This window comes from Muscardinus avellanarius, assembly GCF_963383645.1.
Source record: "Muscardinus avellanarius genome assembly, chromosome: 6".
In the NCBI taxonomy this organism is placed as follows: Eukaryota; Metazoa; Chordata; class Mammalia; order Rodentia; family Gliridae; genus Muscardinus; species Muscardinus avellanarius.
Window position 1 is genome coordinate 37227752 of NC_137791.1, and position 27007 is coordinate 37254758.

The 27007-nt window shown below is 32.4% G+C and overlaps 1 protein-coding gene across 1 annotated transcript in view; it reads left to right on the forward strand.

Annotated features, from left to right (window-relative positions):
• Positions 1 to 5544: 5544 nt before the first annotated feature.
• LOC308264450 (bifunctional heparan sulfate N-deacetylase/N-sulfotransferase 4) overlaps positions 5545 to 27007 on the forward strand; it is a gene marked incomplete at both ends in the record, with an annotated part of 325680 nt that continues 304217 nt past the window's right edge. The window contains one exon of the mRNA XM_080697735.1: positions 5545 to 6522. Within this exon, the coding sequence (XP_080553861.1) occupies positions 5545 to 6522 (978 nt within the window). The remainder of the gene's footprint in view (positions 6523 to 27007) is intronic.

Below are 27007 nucleotides of genomic sequence, written 5' to 3' on the forward strand. Positions count from 1 at the left end.
TTTCTTTTAAAAAGTTGTGTGTTTCAAGTAGGTTTATTTGCTGCCAACAGTAACATCAAGGCCAATGCCTCTTTAAGTTATTGAGCATACTGCTTAAGAAAATACTGCTTTTTCATACATGCAACTTACTCAGTAAACTATATATTGTCTTCTCATTCTATGATGGAAAGACTGACATCATTACCAGGCTAAAGTTCCTCAGTTCTAGTCTTCCTGAAAGAAATATTTTGGTCAATATACACAGAATAAGCAAGCACAAAGGAATATATTCAGTGAAATGAAAAGGTACTCCAGATAATGTGGAGCTGGCCACCCCAGGAGAAGGGGAGGCTTTGTGTCTTCTGAGTTGTGGTGTCTTAAGGCCCATGTGAGATTCTCCCTTCTCTTGATAATTTTTTCCGGTGATTAAATTTGTTATCTGCCTAGGTTTAGTCAGCCTGAACCCACTTAACCATGTTGGAACTTTGCCCTCACCACCTAATGAAACACATGAGGAAGGCGAATCCCAAGACAAATGGTAGTGTGATGATCCTGAGGTTGTCTGGAGGGGCAGCTCTAGCAGTCTGCACATATTCTAGTCTACTCAGTTTAATCCCAGATGGAGACAGAACTATCTGACCTTAACACATCAGCCTCTAGGTGGTCCCTTGGCTGTATGATGGCCAGTTTATTTCCACCAAGGGTGGATCCTGAATTTATACCCCAATGTGTCTACCTAGCTACCTAAGTAACATCACCATGTGTGGACAAGTTCCTGTTTGCTTGTTTGTTTCTATGTTCCTGTGTGTTGCTAGCTGGTCTCTGTTCATTCTGCACAGGACATTTCATTAAGATCTTAGCATAATACCTGAGTAGCCTTAAGAATACATGCCACACCCCATTGTTTTACTTTTGTGGCAGTTTTTTAATGTTTTCCTCATTATCTTGAAATAATTGTTCTTAATTCTATTTGAGTCATTAAATTTATGTGTCTTTTAAAAAAATTCACATGGCATGGTGGTGCCTGCTTGTAATCTCAGCATTTGGGAGGCAGAGATAGGAGGACCAGGGCGGACAGTCTCAGTTATTTAATGAGGCCCTTTGCAAATCAATGAGACTCTGTTTCAAAATGAAGAATAAAAAGTAGGGCTGGGGGTGTTGCTTGGAGGTAGAATGCCCCTGGGTTTTGTCCCCAGAACCACAAAATAAAACAAATTAAAAAATCAAATTGTCTTATTTGGCCCATATGGACAACTGAAGACTTTTATGTGGCTTGTTGCCCTCCCCAGCCCCGCCTTGCTTATTTTTTTCTCTTTCTTTCTTCTTTTTCTTAAATTGGACAGGACACTGGATAAGAGAGGTAAATAAATCAGCCTATATCCCCTTGACATTCCAACCAAAATACCCTTGTCCCGTCTTTTACCTCATATGTGGACCTGAGTTAGGATTGAGGGCCATCACATTTTACAGGCCAGGCTTCCTCACCTACACTGGTCAATTTGTTTTAAGAAAGGAAATGGTAAGACTGAATGGAAAAGATACACCCATAAGTTAAAACACACATACTGGTTAAAACACAATACTGTTGTGATAATCAGTATTTCTTATTCTTCTAACACTGAACACATTAAGTTAAATAAATGTCACATTTAAATTTTATTTATTCTTTGGGTTGGCAGATTCTTATCCCATATGCTTTTTTACTTCTTTTCACTGTGGTGTATTAGGAGGAACTGTTCTAATATGCAAAACTGACATCTCATACTTTTTGTATTTAAAAATAAAGCTTGCATTTTTATATTGGAATAGGTAATAATTTAACAAAAAGTATTATTTAATATTTAGTATTTCTTTAAGTATCTTGATTGGTTTTTGTTTTAAAAGACTAGACAAGCTTCTAACATATATGGGTTAAATGAATGCTTCTCTAGGGCCACTTGATTTGGGGCTATGGTGGGGCTCATTTTGACTTGTATGAGTGGATTATAAACTCATCTATATGAATTTGTAAAACAGTATATAACACTGGATATTTGTCTTCCAATATTTATATGCACATATATATATTATATGTAAACACCAGTTAAATTAATTTTAATTTAAGAAATTTAGTCATGAACATCTTCAAACATATATAAAAATAGGGAGTATAACCTAATTACTTTAACTACTATATATCATACCAAAGATTTTTTATTAGTGTATTTCATTTCTTTTTAGTAAAATGCAATTCATTTTGTTTAAGAAAACAGAATTTGGAAACATATAAAAGGCATTTGAAGAGCAAATAATTATCTTAAATAACTACATTAGAAAAAGTGTATTAGTAAGTTATTAAAATGCAGAATTATTTTTTTCATTTAAAAAGAATGTGAAATCACTAGGGGAATTTTCAATTTGGTACAATGCATTTCACAAGTAATAATTCAAGTACATTTATATAATTGGAATCTGAAAAAGCTTTTAAAATATATATAAATTTTGAAATTTGACATTGTGAACCTCTAAGAATATTAATTTTCAGTGTTTTAAAATTTATTCCACACAAAATCTCTAAAACACACAATGTACTTAAACATATCGAAGTCAACCACTAAGCCAAGCAAGGGAAGGAGGGATGCGGAGGGAATGGGGTGGGTATTGGGTAGGGGTTAAATCAGTGATGTGTACATGTATGTACACACAAGTCTTTTACCCCAATATGATTTATGAATATAATGCACCAATAAAAAAATTAAAAAATAAATTAAAATAAAAAAAATTACTCCATACAGATTTTGTATATACCTGATTAATTTTTATTTTATTACTAATAGAATATTTTCAAAAGATTAATATTTATTTGCTTATTGATTTTTTATATTTCTATATATTGACTTTTAATATACTTTTGCTGGTACATTATAATTATACATCATATTGAAGTTCAGTGTGATAGAAACAAAAATGCACACAACACCTAGTGTGTTTCCCTCCACAAGCCAGTCTTCTCCTCCCCTCCCCACACATAGTGTTGAAACTGATAAATTTTAAACACCTAAAAGACATTAAAAATAACATAAATAATTGAAGATACCTCATGTTCATGATCTAGGAGACTCAATAGCATAAATATCTCTCCAAATTAACAACAAAAATATTTTTTCTGAAATCTAGATGAAATACAAATATTTGGAGACAGGGTCTCACTAAAGTTCTGAGATTGTCTTCAAACTTGCTTAATCCTCTTAGCTCAACCTCTTGAGTAGCTGGAATTACAGGCATTCTCCACTACATCTATCTAACCATGTTGTATAATTACTATGCATCAATAAAATTATAAAAATAAATAAATGAATTCCTAAATACAAATAAAATATTATTATATACAGCATATAAACATAGATACATACATCATGAAATGGAAGTCAGCCATAACGAAGAATGAAATCTTGTCATTTCCATGGATGGAATTGGAGGATATTATGTTAAGTGAAATAAGTCAAGCAAAGAAATACCACATGTTCTTCTTGAGGTATGAAAACTAGAAAGTTGATTTCATAGAAGTGGAATAGTGCTTATCGGAAACTGGAAAAGGAAGGAGTGAATAGAATGGAGTCAATAGCTAATAGATACAGAGAAGTAGTTGGATATAAGGAACAACTTCCAATATTCTAGAACACAGTAGGATGACTATAGATGACAATTGTGTATTTTAAAATAGCTAGGGGGGGATTTTGAATGTTACTAAAACAAAGAAATACTTGAGGCTCTGCCACGTATTCTGATCTAGTCATTACATATTGTATACATGTATTGAAATGTTACATTGTACCCATTAATATGCATAATTATGAGTCAATTAAAATTAAAAATATTTTAAATAAAATATTACATTAAAATTATTGTAACCTAATGTTGAATTTTAAAATTTAAAGTGCTAATAAAGAAAAAGATTATTTTAGAACATTAAAAATTATAATGTTTAATCATTTAATTGAATAAATTTTAGTCATCATTAATAGTTATTAATTGCTTTGCTCCTCAAGTTAAAAAATAAAATGTAGAACCCCATAAAATATGCAATGTGATATAATGCACAGCTCATTACAAAACATGCAAATTTGATGGCCTGTGATTGTTTATAAATTAACTAACTCACATTAAATGTACCACAGGTTGGTAACAGGAACTACTAGGTGCTTTTCTAGGAACAACAATTTACAAACTGAAAAATGGAAAATTTTCTAAGCATTTTATCAGTTTTTGGGAGGATTAAACTCACTTATATCAGAATCATCTATTCCAAAAAAAGCATCTAATAATAAAGAACAATTATATGTATTCACAATGAAGCAGTTTGGGAAAGTTTTTTTTAAGTGCTTTCTATATATTTTTTTGAACTTCTAAAATTAAGAGATAGGGAAATAGAACTCTTGATTATTCTGATTACTAGAATAAGTCAAATTAAGAAATGTGCTCTGAGAAAAACAGGTCAAGGAGCTTTTTCTGGTCTCACCTTCCTGGTCTCCGTTATATTTAAGGGATTTAATAATGTTCCTGCTTCATTCTTTCCCTCACAGCCTCTTCCTTACACCTTTCCTAGAGGAATAGAAAGGGTCAGTCCTGTCTACTTATTTGGGCTATTATCCCACATGGTTTCCTGTGATTCTAGATAACAGATATAAGAGGAAAAATTCTGTAACTGCAATTAGCCTTAAGACAAAAATAATTTATTGAATTTGGCACTGAATAGACATGAGCAGATAGTTAAGAGCATGTTCCTCTGTTCTAAGCCCTCAAAGAATACCTGCTTTTCTAATACTATATACATGCAATGTTTACTTGTCTTGGAGAAAAAAAATATTTGTGTGTGGGAATTGAACTCAGAGGCATTCTACCTCTGAACTATGTCCTTTGACCTATTTCATTTTTCATTTTTGAAATAAGGTCTCTCTAAGTTACAGAGGACCTTCAGATCCTCCTGTCTTAGCTTCTTAAATAATAGTATTATGAATGTGAGTCACCATGCCTAGCTTTAAAGATACTTTCTAATTTCTTTTTTTAATTTTGAGATGACTGCTTGAAAATTTATCAGTGTTTTTTTCATATATATGCATATATATATGTACATAGATATTTGAGCGAAATTAGAGTTCTGTATACCAGAGGCCATGAGAAATATCTATTATAGGTCAAGTAATAAAATATAAATTACAAACACCATGCTATTAATATTTAAACATATTAACAGACTATTATAATATTTAATATGTTTCCTAAATATCAGCACATATGTATATATAAACAAATATGTTTCAAATTTTTGTCTTGGTTATATTTCTCTTTCAGAAAACACTTAGAGGATTCTGCAGCAAATCTTGTAACTGGACATATTTGAAATCTCTAGATTGTCTTCCTCATCTTCCAATTTTAACTCATTTGTGATCTTTTAAACATTTTATATGATCTGCAATGGTTACATCAACTTCTGGAAAGTGGCATTTGCACCATCTCATACTTTATTCACTATGGCGTTTTAGGAAAAGAAGTTGAAAATTACTTCCAAAGCATTACTTTTAAAAAATGAATCTTATTGTGAAGCTCCGGAGAAGTTTTCGAACCCTAATTGTTCTCTTAGCTACGTTTTGCTTGGCGAGCATTGTCATTTCTGCCTATTTCCTCTATTCTGGCTACAAACAAGAAATGACACTTATTGAAACCACTCCAGAAGCAGAATGTGCTGATGTCAAAATTCTACCTTATAGATCAACGGAGATGAAAACAATTAAACCTATTGATACATCCAAAACTGACCCTACTGTGCTTCTCTTTGTGGAGAGCCAATACTCTCAACTCGGTCAAGATATCATAGCTATCTTGGAGTCCAGCCGATTTCAGTATCACATGGTCATTGCCCCTGGCAAGGGAGACATCCCTCCTCTTACAGATAATGGCAAAGGGAAATATACATTAGTTATTTATGAAAATATTCTGAAATATGTCAGCATGGACTCATGGAACCGAGAGCTTCTAGAAAAATACTGTGTGGAATACAGTGTTAGTATAATTGGTTTTCATAAAGCCAATGAGAACATCCTTCCAAGTACACAATTAAAAGGCTTTCCACTAAATCTCCTCAATAATCTAGCTCTAAAGGACTGTTTTGTCAACCCTCAGTCTCCTTTACTGCATATTACCAAAGCCCCCAAGGTTGAGAAAGGCCCTCTTCCTGGGGAAGACTGGACAATTTTCCAATATAACCATTCAACCTACCAACCTGTGCTTTTGACTGAATTACAGACAGAAAAATCCCTTTCACCCTTGTCCAGCAAAACACTTCATGCAACAGTAATTCAGGACCTTGGTCTCCATGATGGAATCCAGCGAGTTCTTTTTGGCAACAACTTGAACTTTTGGCTGCACAAGCTTATCTTCATTGACGCCATCTCCTTCTTGTCAGGGAAGAGGTTGGCATTGTCCTTGGACAGGTACATCCTCGTGGACATTGATGACATATTTGTTGGGAAGGAGGGAACAAGGATGAATGTCAAAGATGTGAAGGTAAGAATGTTTATAAATAACATGATGATTTATTCACAAACTTTGTGGTATTGATGAAATTATCATTTTGAATATCTTATATTCCTAGTCACTGAAATTTTACATCTTAAGGTGTAATAGATTTGATACAGGCTTTTATCTTTTTAAACTAAGCCATAACCATTTCACACACACACACACACACACACACACACACACACACACACACACCCCTTTCATGCATGAACCAGAATAGAAGCTTCAGAAGGGGACCAAAGTACAGTAGGTCAAAGACCATTGAACTTAGTATCTTTGCCTGTTAGGCTTCGCCTACCCAACTAGAAACCCCTAGAACAGCCCCCATTATTTTTGTAGATCTGGAAGCTCATAGATCTCGCAGCTTGTAGAAATTGAGCTAATATAGAAATAAAACTATTTCTGAATTGATGGTTAAAATGTAAGAAGAGTCCAAGACCTTTCTGTAATCTCAAGCAGGCTTGAGTATTTGGGTATTTGCTAGTATGGAACATTCAGATTTATCATATTATTTGGGTAACACAAAATTTTCACTGGAAGCACCGCTAAGTTATAATTAGTTGACTTCATAGCAGATCTATCTTGTGGTTGCTATGAGGTTAAAAATCAAAACACAAATATGGAGCTGGCCATGGTGGAACATGCTGATAGTCTCAGCTACTTGGAAAAATTAAGTTATAGGATCACTGAAGTCTAGGGATTTTAGACGAGCCTGAGCCACACAATGAGACTTTGTCTAAACAAACACAATCAAAATTCTCTTTTATTTAAACTCAGCTCAATAATCTTATATCCTCTTTCATTTACACCCATTTTCTCCTATAAATAGATAAAGTCATTTTGTGCATAAGGAATTTCAGCAAGCTTAAACCAAAATTGTAGGAAAGATAATAGAATTATAAAAGAACCAAAAAGTGTTAAGATTTTGTTATCTTTCTTTTATCATTTGTTATTTTCCAAAGATGAACAATATGGTTACTATTTCAAAGTAACAGCTTTTTCATTCTCATCCTAAAGCATCATGATCACTATAAGACAACATGGTTAAATCTAATAAAGTAAATCCACTTTAAAAAATCTTTAAAGTACATTTGGACCAGTGAAATGTTTTTGACAAGCCACTGAATGAAATACTGCTTAACTTGACCCAAATGCTTCATTTAGGGATGGTACAAAGGGGTTAAATATTCATAGTTGAGTTTTAGATTTTTCCTTTTTTTTTTGTATGTGTTATTTTAATTAATATAAATGCTAGTGGTATTTTCATTTTACATTCATAAATTTCATAAATTTAAAAGGACACCATGTGCTATAAATAGTCTCTGAGGACTTATTTCCTAACTTGAAAGTTGTTTTTTTTTTTTTTTTTTTTTTTTTTTTGGTGGTACTGGGGTTCCTGGAAGTCCTTCTACCTCCGGCTACACTCCCAGACCTATTTTTATTATTTTTTTAATTTGGAAACAGGGTATTTTAAGCCAGCAAGGCTGCCTTCGAAACTGCAGGACCCTCCTGTCTCCACATCCCAAAGGCGGTGATTACAAGCGTGTGCCACCAGCCTGGCCTAACTTGAAACTTAATTAATTAATTATTTATTTATTTTTAAAGGGCCAAAGTAGAAAAACTTTACTTCCTGAGAGGCAACAGATGTTAACCAACTTCCAAAACTTCTGAAAAGTAATAATGATATAAAAAACCTGAAAGTGACCAGACATTCCAAAATTTGATTTGATCCTGATGACAAGCAATCCCTCTTCTGGCAGGTGGTATAGGCTTTGGGAAAAAGCAGTTTGCAATTGATGGTTCATGGCTTGGGCTATTCTCAAGTAGTGTCTGGAAGGCAGCTGTCAATCACCAGTGTCCAAATTGCCTGCAAGGATTTTCTGCTTCTTTTTCTCCTTCCCCATTCTCATTACAATAAACTCCTTATTCTTTCTGTTGTCTGCAAGTGTCATTATTTGTACATCAAATACATATCAAAACTTTACTATCTTAACTTTTTTCAGACAATAAATTTTATGTGTGTATTTCCAAAAATAAATAAATAAAATTGGTAATACCTATGCATATATAACAAATAAAACATAGATTCAGTTATTTTCTTTATAAATAACATTAATATAACTGCATATGCAAAGACAACATTGAGTTTAAAATCTTTCTACTTTGGTTTATTTACATATACTAAATAGTTTGAGTATTTTATTAAAATGATTGCATATATTATATATACATATATCATTAGTAACTATAACAAAAATTCAAGTTAGAAATGGGCATTATAAGTTAGAAATGGGCATTATAAGTTGTATATAAATTATAAAAAATTTTTATTGGATAGAATTTTCTAATTAAAAACAAGGAACAATATGAACTAAAAATTTCTGTATAGTGCTAGACAAACTTGACTAGGTAAAGTTTAGATATGATGCTTATTTTCAATAGAAAAGCAAAAAGTACTTATAAAATATTCAAGGGTCACTGATGACTTTCTAAATTACATAACCCCCAAGACAGTAAGGAATAATGAAACAACAAGGCTAGAGCAAAGTCACAGGTAAAGAGAGAAGTAAAATTTGTGTGAGTGTATAGATATGTATTATTGTGTATATTTACACAAGCACATATATACATATTTAAGTTACAGGTTGTACACTAGGTAATATATGAGTTTAATGTACATACATAGATGGGTTAATTTAACTATTACTTTGAGAAAAGGCATTTTTTGTTATTTCTGGTCTAAGGTAAGAACTGATTTTTAAATTTATTTTTAATTCACTTTTAAATTGCATAATTTATTATATATAATATGATGTTTTAAAACATGTATGCAGTTCAGCGTGGTGGTGCACGCTTGTAATCCCAGTACTTGGGAGGCTGAAACAGGAGGATCATGCAGGTTCAAAGTCAGCCTCAGCTACTTAGTGAGGCTCTCAGCAAATTGTGACACCCTGTTTCCAAATAAAATAGAAAATAGGTCTGGGAGTGTAGCCCAGAGGTAGAAGGCCCCTGGGTTTCATCCCCAGCACCACAAAAAAACAAATAAATAAAATAAAACATGTATGTATGGTGCAGTGGCTAATTAACCTATTCTACATGTATATTACTTCACAAACAATTTTTTTGTGAAAAAGCATTAAAAATTCACCCTTTTAGTGATCTTAAATGTATTTACAATGATATACAGTCTTAAACATATTCTTTCTATCTAACTGAAATTTCTCCAGCCTCTGGCCTCCAGCTTCTTGGTAAACACCATGCTACTTTTCTGCTTCCATTTATTAAAAAACTTCAGGAGCCTCATATAAATGTATTTAACAAAATGTCATTCTAGTTTATCCCTTCCAATGAAAATAAAAGAAATTTTTTAAAAAATGAAATGGTATTTTGTAGTTTATATTTATACCAAAAATTTTATTCACTCATTCATTGATACTAATTTTGATGACTTATCTTGACAAGTATGAATATTGCTGCAATTAATAAGGGAATGTATGTGTCCCTTCAACATGCTAACATGCTGATTTTACTTCATAAATATATATACATTTACACATATATATATATATGAATAATATACATATTACATGAAGTAAATAAATTTATATATATGAAGTATATTATTTTACTTCATTTATATGATATAAATGGCATATATGACTCAGACTGTATGCATGTATTTGTGTGTATGCATGTGTGTGTGTGTGTACTCAGAATTACTGGTTCATACAGTAATTTTAATTTTAGTTTTGTTAAGAAGTTTCATACTGTTTTCCATTCTGTCTAATTTGAATTCCCACCAAGAGTGTACAAAATTTTCTTTTCTTTCCATTCTTACCATTTGCTCCCTTAATATTTTTGATAGTAGTCAGTCTAACAAATATAAGTTGATAGATACCTCATTACAGTTTTAATTTTCATTTGCCTGATGATTAATATATCTTTGACATGTTGTTTTATATTATTTTGAATAGTTTTATCTTTTAACCTTCATACCACAGTGATTTATACTCCACAACTACAATATCTCACCATTCTGAATTTGATCGATTTGATTATTTGTGCCAGTGTGTTTTACACTTTTGTGTGTTTTCATGTTGCTAACTAGCAACCTTTTCTCTCAGTTAAAAAAATTCTCTAGCATCTCCTGTAGGATAGCTCTGGTGGTGATGAATTCCCTTTGTCTTATTTGTCTGAGATAATCTTTTTGTTTCCTAAATTTTTGAAGGAGAGCTTTTTGGTTGGTAGGTTTTTCGTTTGTTTCCTCTTGCACTTTAGATATGGTATCTCATTCTATTCTGGATTATAAAGTTCTGTTGAGAAGTCCTCTTTAAGCCTTAATAAAACTCTTTTATATATGTTCTCCTTTTTTCCTCTAGGTAACTTCAGTGGTATTCTTTCTTTCTTTTTGAATTTAACTTTTTGTTTACAATATGTCTCAATATTGTTTTTTTTTTTTGGTTGAATCTGATTGCAGATCTCCAGTTTTATTTTCTCTAAATATTTATATAGTTTCAGAATTTTTAAAGTTTTCTGATATTGCTTCTTTAAGTAAGTTTCTTGTTCCTTTTTCTCTTTCTACTTCTTAAATTCCTTTCCAGACAGTCCCTGTCTTATGATAGTTTAATTTATGATATCTTACAGTTGGTCAAACTCAATTACCACAAAGCAAGCTTCTTTTATAATAAACTATAGAAGAGCTCATGCAAGTTATTGAGCACAATACTGAAAATGAAAACACAATTTTCACCATTGTATTCACCATTGTTTTGCACCACTGTAAAGTCAATATAAGTTAGACTAGGCTAAGCTCTCATAAGCTAAGCCTTGATAGCTGATAGACTAGATACATTAGGTGCATTTTTGTACTTTCATATTTTCAACTTTTAAGCAACTAACTGGAATGTAATTCCATTGAATTACCTATCATTGAATTACCTATAATTCATTACAGGAAAAGAAAAATTGTGGGGAGGTAGGATCGTCACCTCCAAGCTTTCCATGGACATGGAACCTGAATCTCTCCCTGCCTGCATAGGTGGTGGATTCCTCTGTACCAATCCCACTGTAAGAGCCTCTGTTTTCCACAGCTTAAGCTGGTCTGGTCTGACTTCTCTCCATTCACCACAATTGTGTGGTCATTGGTGATCCCAGAGATCCTACTAATTGGGTCTAGTGTGAAGCATAGATCTTCCATGCTTTTCACTGATGCAGAGTCTGATTCTCTCTGAGTCTCTGCTATGTTCAACAGTAGACATCACCTTAACCTTTACCAGGCTGAAACGCAAAATCTCACACCCAGGTAGTTTATTGTGACTGCCTTAGTGCCTGCCGGCACCACACTTAGCATTTTTTGTGGGTACAGTGGGTTTACTTATGGAGTTGTTGAGTGCTACTCTGGATCTCTTGAGGGCGTGGCGAGCTCCACTGCCACTGCTACAAGTTGTAGCCAGTGTTTGCACAGAAAGAACTGATGGCTTACAATTCTTTTTTTTTTTTTTTTTTTTTTTTTTTTGGTGGTACTGGGGTTCCTGGAAGCCCTTCTAATTTAGGGCTATACTCCCAGACCTATAATATATATACATACATACATATATATATACATATATATATATATATATATTTTTTTTTTTTTTTTTTTTTTTTTTTTTTTTGAAACAGGGTTTCTTAAACCAGCGAGTCTGGCTTTGAACCTGCGCGATCCTCCTGTCTCTGCCTCCCAAGTGCGGGGATTACAAGCGTGCTCCACCACGCCCAGCTGATGGCTTAAAATTCTGATGATCTACAGCCATTCACTTTGTTTCCAGTTGTTGGTTGTTTTCTTGTGAGTCTCTGAAGTCAGTGAAGCAAGATGGCGCCACTGCGGATGGAGCCCAGGGCTGCAGCTGTTGGAGGTTGGCAGGACTCTTTTCTGCTCTCTGATTGGTCTTCTAGCTTTCTTTCTCTGCTTTTTTTTCCTGCTGCCTTTTACTTATCATTCTTTTTTTTAATGTTATGGTGTTTTCTTGCTTTTGTAAAAAAGCATTTCTTATGGCAATGGGGATTGGGTGTCGGTAGGACTAATGTGTACTGCTTTCCTCAGTTGCCATCCTTCCAGAAACAGGAATATTTTTAAAGCATAGCAATTTGGTATTGTGAACAGTACATGAGCTTTTATAACTGAACTTGAAAAGCCATTCTTTCTACTATGTGGTCCTACCTGCTGTAAGCTACTGACTATGTATCTATTTTTTTAGTAAAATCTTGCATATCTTATATCATTTTATCATGTTTTCCCTAGACAAAGCCACCGAGATAGAAATTAACTTCTTTTACGAAGCAAGCAAAATTAAGCAGTTTCCATATCATATTTATAGCAAATGTTCACTTTGTACTTAAAACCCAAGATATGAAAGAAAAATTACTCACGTATGCAATCATCTAGAAACAAGTTGTATTTTAAAAGAGAGAAATATCAGAAATCAATGAATCATACATATGGTTTAATTTTTTACCTCAATATAACTGAGTGCTCCACAGGCAATCTTAAAACACTTTTTGTACATTTGAGGCTCATGTATTAGCAAGATAAACTCAGACTATTAAAAGTTATATCCTAAAATCTTGAACTGGTTTCAAAAGTATCTCCTGTTTTATTAGTACTTATTTATATGCATGTAATATTCATTTCAAAAATGATATGAGTTGAGCAATAAAGCATTTTAGGGAAAATAAAATAATAAAGGAGCAACTTTCTTATTTTTTTATTGGTGCATTGTAGTCATACATCTTAATGGAATACAAGATGATAGAGGCATACATACAAACATCACTCATTAGCTCTTTAAAAATTTATTTTTATAAGTCTTGCAGCCATCTACCCTGACTTCCATGTACAGTGTCTCACCTTTGATTGGAATACTTAATATTGTAATAAAATTTTGGTAGAATTAAATTTTTTTTGCAGGTCTGGGGATGGAAGCCATGGGCATTCGGCCCCTGAGCTACACCCCCTACCCTATTTTTTATTCTTTATTTTTGAAACCGGATCTCACTGAGTTGCTGAGAGCTTCACTAAGTAGCTGAGGCTGTCCACGAACCATGATCCTCTGGTCTCAGCCACCCGAATGCTGGGATTACAAGCGTGCGCCACCATGCCCGGCTTAGAATTAAAATTATATAATTTTAAAATATTTCTCTGAAACAGAATAAAAGAAGTTTCCAAATAATAGTTTTGAAGATTTTAGACATGGTGAAAGTAAGTTTCACTTGATAACAAAATCAGATTTTTTTATGCTACCAATAATTTTGGTGCTCTAATCAATCTTTTCTGTTGGCCCCAAATACCATGGCTATTGTAAGCATTTGTACATGTCTTTGAAAAAATGCATCCTTTCTCTCATTGAACATCTACTATATAAAGTATTTATTTTATTTTATTTTATTTTATTTTATTTTATTTTTGATGGTACTGGGGGTGGAACCCTGAGGCTTTCTACCTCCGGGCTATACTCCCAGACCCATTTCATATTTTATTTGGAAACAGAGTCTCACTAAGTTGCTGAAAGCCTCACTAAGTAGTTCAGGCTGGCTTCAAACCCGTGTGATCCTCCTGTCTCAGCCTCCCAAGCGCGGGATTACAAGCGTGTGCCACCATGCCCGACTTTATATAAAGTATTAAAAGACATTATATATATAATAAAATAAAAGTTCATATTTAAAAGTCTTATGTGATCCAGCTCAAATTTATCATTCAATATCTATTCTTACAGCCGGGCGTGGTGGTGCACGCTTGTAATCCCAGCATTCAGAAGGCAGAGACCCGGAGGATCGCTGTTCGCGGACAGCCTCAGCTACTTAGTGAGGCTCTGCAACTCATTGAGAACCTGTTTCAAAATAAAGAATAAAAAATAGGGCAGGGAGTGTAGCTCGGAGGTAGAATGCCCCTGGGTTCCATCCCCAGATATGCAAAATAAAAAAAAAGAAAAAGAAAAACAATATCTATTCTTACTGCTTCCCAATGTACAGTGTTTCTGTTAGACTTACCTGTTGTTGTCTATGTGTCAATTGTAGTTTTTTTTTATTCCAACTTTGACCTATTTCCTCTGGTTCTATGCCTTGACTAAAATGCTTAATGTGCTCATATTTCAATAGGTTTATCAAAATCAGAGACAATAGAGTTATGAGTAATGTGTGCATGTATGCCTCTACCATTTTGTACCCCACTAAAATGTATGACTACAATGCATCAATAAATAATAAATAATAAATAAATAAATAAATAAATAAATAAGTAAGTAAGTAAATAGGAATGGTGGGAAGGAAGGATGAAGAGAGGGAGACTGGATAATGGTTGCTAAAATAAAGTCAGCCAAGCTGGGCATGGTGGCGCACACTTGTAATCCCAGCATTTGGGAGGCTGAGACCTGGAGGATCGTGGTTCGCAGACAGCCTCAGCTACTTAGTGAGGCCCTCTGCAACTCAGTGAGATCCAGTTTCAAAATAAAGAATAAAAAGTAGGGCAGGGGATGGAGCTCGGAGGTCAAATGCCCCTGGGTTCTATACCCAGACACGCAAAAAAAATAAAAAATAAAAAATAAGATAAAGTCAGCCAAGAGGAAGTTATAGTGTTTTATTGCATTGTGGGGTGACTATCTCACAATAACTTTTTATGTGTTTGACGATGACATAGAAGGAGCTTAAAGGCTTCAAATATAAAGAAATAATAAAGTAATAAAAATACTGATTATCCTGGTTTGATTATTAGACATTACATGAATTTTTTAAAATATCACACCATTTCTATAAATGCAATTATGTGTTAATTAAAAATTGAAAAAGATATCTCAAGTTCTACTTCTTTTGACAATATGACATGTACCTAATATCCCTAGCAGATGATGATTTCTCTTTAATCTGAGTCCATGAATAATCATCAAGTTTCTCCCTTTCTTAGCATCTACAATTACATGAATCAACTACAAAATTGGATGGTGAGACATATTTTCTTATTCATTTAATTCTGTCCCAAAGTATCTAAAGAGCACTTTAGACATTATTAGAAATTATTTAATTGACAATTGTAATAGTGTCCTTTAACTGTTTGATGAGTACAGGTCAATTTACTTTCAGAGTAATTGATTTACTACCTAAAGAAATCATAATTTGAGGCTAGTTTTTAACTTATCTTAAAACAAGTCATTTGTATATTTTAAATGTAGGGCGAAAGTAGAAAAAACACCTGTGCTATAAACTTGGAGCCCCAAAATAAGTGACTTGCAAGCTGATTGGTATGATACCCCACCAGGTAGTCTTTTTAATAGATGTGGATCTAGGCTGATATTAAGACTTGATCCAGACATAAGAAATAGAGCAGTGTTGTAACTTGGGCATTCCATACATTTCTTTGAATATGTGTTTCCAGAGTTTAGAGGATAAAAAGAGGCTTGAAAAAGAACAGAGTTCAAATAATTCTAAGTCCACGTATGAAGGTATCATTACCAACCTCATCAATACATAGGAGGGGAACGTAATGTCTAGAGGGAGACATACCAAGTATATCTGCATGAGTGTTTGTATCATATTAAACCTCACTATGATATATAATTGCAAAGCACCAAAAAAACTACTTTCCAAAATATGTGTTCAAAGGTATAAATGGAAAAAGTAATATATTGTACAAACTTCATGACTAAAGCAAAGATGTTGATAGATACCAGGATACCAGTTGGTAGAGGGTCTTAAAATACAAGCAGATGGATTTGGGTTACTTCCAAAAACCATTGAAAGCCTCTTTTTGTTTTGAAATGAGAAAACAATATGACAAATTTATTTTAGACAGTTTGTTCTACTAGTGATATAAATACCTAAAAAAATTGCCAGCTCAAAACTATGGCAGGAATAATGACATAAAATAATAAACAGAGTTTATAAACATGAAAGATCAAACTCATTATTTAAGTAAATTTTCAAACTTGGTTACTAATTCTAATTAGGGTTATAGGAGAAAAAGGAAAAAAAATCTATGAGTTATAAATTTGTGGTGTAAGATGCTATGAACATCAATATGGAAGATGAGAGATTATGCTGATAATCAATATTGGTTTTCTACATTTTTAATTATAACTAAAAACGTTATATTTTGAAAAGTTCGTAGAAAAACGTATTTATAAACTCTACTATATTTTTGTTTTAGTCAACATTTTCACCACAGTCACCAAAGTACAAATGACAAACACAACTTCGGGAAAGAAAGGTTTATTTGAATCTTACAATTTTAAACTTTATGGAGATTTTAGTCTTTGATTAACTGGCTCCTAAGTTGGAACCTCATGACAAGTCTGCAGAGCATGGCAGATAGGAAACAGAGATATGGGGAAAGGGGTTAATGTAGTCCCCAAGAGCACACCCCATTAACCCACCTCCAGCTATGCCCTACATTGGAACCTGGCTACATAGCTTAACATATAAACTTTAGGGGACATAAATCAAAACCATAAAACCAATCAAATAAAGTTACCATCAAAGGTATCTTTCAAAATAAAATTTGGTATGTGTTCATTGAGTCTAGTTTTGATAGATATCAACCAGTATTGATTTACCAATATACAAGAGTCTATACATAGGGGTTTGGTAGATGATCCAGTTTAACAGTCAAGCAAGCAGTGTCTAGAAGTTATTTGACCGATTCTAGGCATGAGACCTAACATACAAGCAGTAAGTGAGGATAAGAACTAGGCAGTAGCTCAGGCTGATTGTAGCCTGTATGTATCAAATATCAAGCTCCTGAATTCAGGTTTGTGGGCAGGTGTATTCTCCTTGAGAAAAAGATCAGAAGACATGGCTCAGAGTCCCAGGAAGTGTGGTATTTGAAATTATTCAGCATAGGCACAAAATAGGGAATCTGAAAGTCACAACAAGTAATGTCAGTAAGACTCTCTTGACACTATGGCCCTGATATTTGATCTAGATTTCTTAGACCTCTATTGTCAAGGTTATTGCTATAGAACCTTTCAGAACCTTTATGTGCCCAGTGTGAGAGTTAAATATATACTATCTGATGTCCCTCAGTTGGCTCAAGAAGAAAAACAGGTGCTGTTGAAGGCTTGGAATAAGAAAGATCCATTTTCTGCATGAGCAGAAGTCATTATATCAATTAAAACATTTTAGAAAATAGAGTTTGGCTTAGCTGAAAGAAAAACCTCCATGCTCTAAGTATTTTGAGAAAGTTGATAATGATCTCAGACACGCTCAAACTTAACGTTGAAGAGGACAGAATATGTCAGAAGAGGATATCGAAATACATTGTAAAGGATATATTTAGTCATAATTTTCTTTTATTTAACAATTTAAGTGCCCAATTTTTTCTTTGATTTTTTTTTCAAGTGGCACCCTTTAACTCTGTCAATGGAAAGACACAGCATCTGTTCCAGAAAACTTTTTTTTACAAAAGCAAACAGGAACTTTCTTCAGTTGAAGAAAATTGCCAACACTCATATAAAAGTGCACTTTTAAAAATGAATGAGAAAGTTGAGAAAGCATATATAAGGGACATCTCCTTCAAATTTGGCATTAAACTGAAAATATTTATATTTCATATATTAGCTTAACTCAGTTTTATATCCAAGTAGTTATTTACTTACCTGGGGGCTCTATATATCATTCTTTATTACAGAGTTTACGCAAATGTGTAAAATAGTTACTGAGTTAAGTGGTATAGATAAGATACATCTTCATTTCAAGGAAGAATACAATATATGCAACTACAAAATTAAGACAATAGTAACAAAAACAGGGTGGCAAAAACTAGGGAAAGATTCGTGGAGGAGGTGAAATTGAAGTGCTTCATGATGGCTGGACAAAGCACCTTCATATCCGTTGGGGAGTATGTTCTGAGCCAGAGGATCAGCACAAGCTAAGATTTTGTAAAAAATGATGAGTTGCCTGTATTGACTGAATCATGGTAAGGTAAATAGTGGGAGTAATGGTTGAAAATGTTGGTTGTGGCCAGAAATTCACATCATGTTTTAGGAGATTGACTTTTAAGTCTGTTGAAAATAAGGTATCGTTTGAGTTGCTAACAATTTTTAAGCTAAAAAGAGACATGATTAGAGTTGCAATTGAAGAAAAACATGTTTGAACCAGGAATGTGTTTTTAAGAGAGAGCTGAGGAATCTATTACAACTATACAAATATATCAATGATTATAGGTTATAAATATAGCATTTATTTAGCATATTAATATATGCTGAGCACTGTGCAAATCATATGCATCCATACAACTCTTAAGAGGTAATATTTTTGTATATTTTCCAAATAAATAACATGAAATAGTGGTGTTAAACTATTTGTCTGGAATCTGGCTAATATGTAGTTAGACAAGACATAAATCCATAACTTTCTTTATTGACTATACAAGCTTTTTTTTTTCTTAGTGAACAATGGCTTGTACTGGAGCTTGAGTCTTAGCTTCAGTATCAAGTAGTTAATACTGAATATATTTATCAGTCTGAATCCTCACATTTTTAGATACTTAAGATAATAAGATAATATATATTATATTACATATTATGTGAGGATTTACATTACATATAAATATTATTTATATATATAAATTCATATATGTATGTATATATTTTATGTAGTATATAACACACACACATATATATGTATATGTATACACACACACATACACACATATATATATGCATATATATGTATGTATATGTATAATGTGAGGATTGAAGTTGGTGATACCAATGTAAAGCAAGCTAATTCATAGCATCGTGGTGACCATCTAAGGAGATAAGGAGAAGAAAAGTGCTAGGGCAGAGTCTGGCCATTAAGACAAACTTCACTCAGGGTCCATTAGAACAAAGGAATGGCCAGAAGCCTCCAATGCATAGTAATCTGTGCACAATCAACAGGCCTTGGACATATATTCAATGGAGGAACAAAGAAGGAAGACATTCAGTGACATCATCATTGTTTTTAGCCTTCTTTTTGTCAATCAACATATGCAGAATTGGGTAGCTGAAAAGGCACTAAAAAATAAGTTTAATTTAATATTCATGGTTTTAATAGTTTAAGGTCTATATAAAATGGTATATCTACATTTGAACTTTTGAAACAAAATCTACATTTTCTGCAACTGTCATGGTGACAATGTAGATTTAGAGAAAACATCAATTTTAATATTTGCAATCTTACTCTTAATCACTAAAGGAAAATGAATGACACAGAAGGAAAAATAAATTGAGCATTTTTAGTATTCTTAATAAACCCATGACAAATTATTCACAGAGAGAAAATTGTTCATGTAACCACTTAGTAGCCATCCTCACAGCCTCATGTAAGCCTTCCATTTAATAAGGAAGAAAGTGCGAAAGTTTAGTACGTATTGAAAGTCTTCCAAGAAAGAAATTAAAGGAATTCCTGACAGCTCAGGGAATAGCACAGTATTCACAATACAGAGAAGGCACAACAGTTCATCTGGAATTCATCATTTTGAACTTTTTACTTTTTTCTTTTTATTTATGACCCTTTTAATAATAATTTCAAATTACCCCCTCTGAATAGCACTGTGTATTGTACCAAATGACACTATGTCATAAATATCTCTGAAATTTGAAATGTTATATGAGGGTTAAGTATCAAGAGAACAAGAAAGGTAAATCTTCACATAATTATTCTGACCAGAAATGACGGTATACTGAAAGAATTCAGTTTTCTTGTGTTTATTTTCTTGATGACAGTGTTCATTGTGACTATATCAATGTTTATTAGGAACAAGGCTTTTATAGGCTTGCTTTCTTTTTAATCTGTTTCCTGGGTATCAATCAATTTTTATTATAGCTTTTGAAATATATTTATTTTGTTTCTATTTTTTTCTTAACAGTGTTGGGATCAAACCCAGGGTATTTGACATGCAAAGCACATATTCTGTCACTGAGTTACATCACCAGCCTTCCAAAATATATTAGAAAACAGATTTAACAAAGAAATAATTTTGTGTTCAGAATATTTTCATGTTTATATGCAAATTAGATTTTAATTTAAAGTTGGAAATTTTCTGAATTATTTTGCACTCAAAACATGCTAGATAGCAATGGATCTAATACTAACAATAGTGCTTACTTTGGTTAGTTTACAATATAAGATAATTACCAAACAGAGAGCAATCTCCTGAAACACCAGAGGAAGAACCCAATTAAACTCTATGAGTTCCATTTTACTGCTTATGTCGTAATAATTGTCTCCATGGGAAAGAGGAAATGTTACCAAATATTTTGGTAAAAACAACAAAGCAGGCTAAGTCTCATCAAGGTAGCAAAGTAACCCATTATTATATTCTTTAAATTTCATTATTAATGTCTTAAAAGCTCTGGGGAGGTATAAGGGATCTTTTCTGTTTAGTTATCAAGATATATCATCTCTTTGATAATATCAGTAATGATTAATTAATTTGTCAATTAATTGGCTCAAATAAAAATGAACCTTTTTGGCTAAAGTCATTGAACTTTGGGTTTTGATAAGTATCAAAATATCACAAAATGGTTTCATAGCAAAAAAAACCACTAAAGGGAAAAAACAAAATAAACTGTTCATTTTAAACTCCTGGTAGAAATAAAGTGTGTGTTCTGAAGTAAATTTAATTATGAAGGAAAATAACAACTTAATTACTTACTCTTCAAAGGGCTAAAATATATTACTATTATTACCATTCAGAAGATAGGTTAAATTATTAGAGCATTCATAGGTAGGAATTACACTTTATTTTCATTCAACTGTTCATTATACACTTCTACTCTGAGCCTTGCTCTCTAGTGCCTCACTGGGGCTGATGATTTCTACCCGCTAATTTTGTTTCCTCAAAAAAAAATTTCTCTAATGTGTTCCTGATGTTATAATGATAAAACATTTCATATACTCTAAAGAGTAAATTTAAAAATGTCTACAACTTAATGGATAATTATAACATATTCCATTCCACTGATCATATTCCACTAGAGAAGAAACCAGTATCATGAATTTTGTGTATCATTGTTTTCATTGTTTATACTAGTATCATTTGTGAAAGTATTCTTAAATAATAAACTGCTTAGTATCTTAGATTTTTATCTTAACATGTAAATTGATTCCCACTATATATATTATCTGCCAACTTTTCTCATTACTAATATTCCTGAGATGAATCCACATTGACGCTTATAGCTTTAGTTCATAAACTTGTTTTCTCTGTACTGTTTATGTTGTCCAATGTTCATATGTCAAACAAAGTTTTACACTTGGTGAATGTAAAATTATTTTGAGTTCTTACTTGCATCTTCCTGCTTGTAAAACAAAATAGGTGTGTGTGTATGTGAGTGTGTATGTGAGTGTGTGTGTGTGTGTGTGTGTGTGTCTGTGTGAGTATCTGTGGGTGTGTGTTATTTAGTGGGGATTAAAACCAGGCCTGTGCACATTAGACAATTGCTCTACCACTGAGCTACATCTCCAGCCTATTGAATAAATTTCCTTGTATTTAATGACTATTATTTTTCACAAATTTTGCAATACTTATATATTGTTTCCTTAACTTAATTTGAATTATTTGTTTTATATTGATATTTAGAAGTTCTTTATGTAGACTGAACTTAATGCTTTGCTCAGGGCATATTTACAAGTATTTTCTCTCACTGTGTTAGTTGGATTTTCACATCTTTTAATGGTGCCATTTGATTCATAGAAATATTTAATTTTTACTCTGGTAAAATGCATCAATGCTTTATATATTATTAGTAGTCATATTTTACATGTATGCATTGATGTTTCTAAAAGTTTGTAAAATTCTGAAATACTGGCCTTATTCGTTAGTTAAATGTTTTCTAAAACTGTCAGAGATGAAATTTTTATTTGGGGAATTTTTTTTAGTTCTGACTTTTTTGAATTACAATATATTCTTTCTTTTTAAAATTTCTTCCTTATTTTGGAATTTATAATTTCTTAAAAGTACTCCAATGTGTGCCGGGCGTGGTGGCACAAGCTTGTAATCCCTACACTTGGGAGACAGAGACAGGAGGATTGAACAGGTTCAAAGGCAGCCTTGCTGGTTTAAGAGACCCTATTTCCAAATAAAATATAAAATAGGTCTGGGAGCGTAGCCCAAAGGTAGAGGGTTTCCATCCCCAGTACCACCCAAAAAAAAAAAAAAAAAAAAAAGTACTCCATTGCATCCCTTCAAACTTTTTTAGTAGTTCATCATAATCTTTTATTTTGTCTTAAAATTGGTAACTGATTAGTGTTTTAGTATGTCACATTTAATTTCTGATGTTTAGTTTTGTTTTTCCTCTTCTGTTTTATTGATATATTTACCTGAAAGAAATCTCTATATTGTTTGTTTTCTATTTCAATACTTGCTATTATAAATATTATTGTATATTTTTCCTTCCATAATTTTTATTTTAGTCTTATATTTTCTTCTCTGTCTCCTTAAAATGCATTTAACTCATAAAATCATCCTTTTACTCTAATATAATGTAAACATTCAGGGTCATGTATCTCAAGATTTAAATTTTAGCTAACCATACAAGGTTTTAAAAAAGAATGTATCTTCTATTCTTAGCATTGACTAATTTTGATTATAATTTCTTCTTTGACAGTTAGGAGTATTTTAAATTTACCCTAAGGTATGAAGTTTTTAAATTATTTCTTAAAACTAATTTCTGATTAAACATTATCTGCATAATCAAAGTTTACTTGGGCTGGTAGTGTAGTTCAGTAGTAGAGTGCTTGTCTAGCATACAGAAGGTCCTTAGTTCAGTCTCGAGTACTGCAAAAAAAAAAACTTAGTTTAAAAAAAAACTAAACATTCAATATTGAGAGTTATGTTATGGGGAAATGCAGCTCTAATTTTCTTTTCAGTTGCTTTGAGACATATGCTTGAAAAAGCAGGTATCTTTAGTTTTAGGGTCCAGAGATACAGTTATCATCTTTGCATAAGAAATAATAATAATGTTCAAATTATTTTAATCTTTCTAAATATTTGTCTTTTGATCTGTAAATTTTTTATCTGTTTGGTCATTGTCAAAATATTCATTGATTATGGTAAATTTACCACAATCTTACTGATATTTTAATTTGTGATTTGATATATTGTAAAGTTCTAGATTGTTTTTAGAAAATTAAAATTACTATATATTTGTGCTGAATTTAAGCATCTATCATTATCATAGAGAAACCTATATCATATATGAAGCATTTTTTTCTAAGATTTTCTATTATTCATTAGTCTTTAGTTGAACTTTCACTTTTGCCTGTTAAATAACTTTATATATGCACAATATTTATGTCAAACCTCTTGGTATACTATGGACTTGGTTGTTTTTCTTATAAATGTAATATAAACTGATTTTTTATGTTTTAATATAGTATGAAAATCTAGCTTTTTATTAATGAATCTAATCAAATCTCCAGAACATAGTTGAAAAACAATATTCAAAGAGATAATAGCTGTGACTTTCCCCCCAAATTGATGAAGTACAACAATTTGCTAGCCTCTTCACGCAGTCTATAGCAGAATAAACCAAAATAAATCTCAACCTAAGATGAATTTTTAATGACACAAGATAAAAAAAAGACTGATTACCCTGTTCAGGTGAAAAAAAAAGACTGGCTTCTAATTTTTCAAAAGTAGCAATGAAAGCAAGATCAAGAATAATTTTTAAAGGGATGATTGATGTTTTTATTTGTAAAAAAGGAAACTAAATTTTTTGTTTGTTTTTGTTGAATTTTTTTACACAGAAGGTGAATAATGGGATAATATTTTTTACAATATTAATATTATGTTTTAAGCTGGTCACAGTGGTGCAGACTTGTAATTCCAATACTTGGGATGTTGGGACAAAAGGATTGCAGAGTCGAGATCAGCCTCATCATTTTAGTGAGACACTCAGTAACTTAGCAAGACTCTTTCAAAATAAAAAATAAAAAAGGCTGGGGTTTGTGCTTTGGAGGTAGAATGACCTTGGGTTCAATCCAAATATATTCCTTCCAAAATTTTGCTTCATTTCAAAAAAGCTGGCATGAATACAAATTGCCTTTGTTCTAGGCCTATGTATTATTGCAGAAAGCTTTATTTGGCTGAAAAAATATGTTTAGCATAGATAGATAGATAGATAGATAGATAGATAGATAGATAGATATACATACATATACATAAACATTTAAAATTCATTTTTAAGGAAAGAACTGAATTGCTCTATTATTCATTAACTATAATTTTGAGTAATATACGTAACCTTATATACAACATTTTCCTCATGAATAACAATAAGAAATATTCCTAACACTCAACAAACATCAGTGGTTACTATATTTGATACTGTAGAGTTCAAGTAAAGCACTTCTTTTTAAAAAATAAATTATATATGTATGTGTAAAAAATTATATATATATATATATATATATATATACACACACACACACACACACACACACACACACACACACACACACACACATACATTTCAGTACTAGGGACTGAAGCCAGAAGCATTCTATCTCTGAGGTACACCCCCAGCCTCTTTTTTTTTTTTTCTTATTTTGAAACAGTCTCACTAGGTTGCAGAGGGCCTCACTAAGTAGCTGAGGCTGGCCACAAACCTGCGATCCTTCTATTTCTCCTCACAAGTACTGGGATTACAAGTGTGTGCCACCATGCCTGGCTTGAAAAATATTTATAATTGTATTTATTCTAATAATTCACATGTAGTTTCACATTTTAGCATTTCAGAAATTGAAATTTGTCTTTGAATTGATGGCATCTTAGATTTTATGAAGTAATTTTAAACTGGTTGTGTTTAAATTGAGATTTGACCATCCAATTTACCTACCTAATTATGCAATATAAGTTGATATAATTAAATCTGAAAGTAACCAGTAAGTTTTTTGTTCCCATGTATAGAATTACAGGCCTATCATAAACAGCTTTACTCATCAGAAAGATGTGGCTATATAAAACAGAGGTACTTTTTTCAGCTATTTATAATAAAAATGTGAGATATATTTACTGTAATTCTAATGATCCATGCAGTGTGATTGAAAATGCCTAGAGAATGGGAGATCTTTTCCAGTTATCCCTCTAATAAAGGATTAATAACTACAATGTATAAAGAACTTAAAAGACATTACAATAAGCCAAATATTGCTAAGTTACTGAGTGTCTCACTAAAATGATGAGGCTGATCTTGACTCTGCAATCCTTTTGTCCCAACATCCCAAGTATTGGAATTACAAGTCTGCACCACTGTGACCAGCTTAAAACATAATATTAATATTGTAAAAAATATTATCCCATTATCCACGCTTCTAATCACAGTACTTCAGAGGCCAAGGCAAGAGGTTTGCAAGTTTGAAGCCAGCCTCAGCTATTTAGTGAGGTCCTCCACAACTTAATGAGACTCTGTTTCAAAATAAAAAATAAAAAATAGGGTTGGGATGTATCTCTGAGGTGGAATGTCCCTGAGTTTAATCCTTAGTACCAAAAAAGACATTGCAATACAAAACAAATAACCCAATCAAGAAATGGACAACTGAACTAGACACTTCACAAAAAAGAAATGCAGATGGCCAGTAAACATATGAAAAAATGTTCGACATCATTAAAAATCAGGGAGATGCAATTCAAAACTACACTGAGATTCCATCTAACTACAATCAGAATGAAATCATCAAGAAGTCAAAAAACAATTAATGTTGGTAAGCATGTGGTGAAATTGGAAGTCTTCTATACTGTTGGTGGGATTGCAAATTAGTGCAGCCTTTATATAGAGATCAGTGTGGAGATTCTTCAGAAAACTGGGAATGGATCTATCATATGATCCAGCTCCTGGGTTTCTTTCAAAAGAGATTAAAATCAAGATATTATAGTAATATGCATATCCATAGCAGCACAATGCACAATAGTCAAATTATGGAACCAATTTAGGTGCCCATCAACAAATGAATGGATTATAAAATTATGGGATCACACAATGGAATTCTACTTAGCAATAAAAGAGAACAAAATTATGTCATTTGGATGAAAGTGGAAGGACCTGGAGAAAATTACAGTAAGTAAAATTAGCCAGTCAAAAAAGTGAAGGGTCATATATTTTTCTCATATGCAGAAGCTAGAAAGTAATTGATACCCGAGATAATGGAAGAGAAACCTGAGTGGAGCCAGAGAAGTGGTCTAGGGGAAGGGGAGGGAAAGAGTGAAGATCAATTAAACAGTTACTACCACCAGCCTGGTATACATATGTGAAAATACCAATGTTAATCTTAATACTCTGGTTTGGAGAAGGAGGGACGGGGAATGCTGGGCAGGGGCACCAATTACTGTGTGCATGTATGTCACTGTCAACATGATTTACATGATGATGTGAGATTATAATGTACCAATAAAGGTAATAAAAATGCATGAGTTTAGAATGCAACAAATCATAGTGCATACTTTTAAGTGACAAAAAGA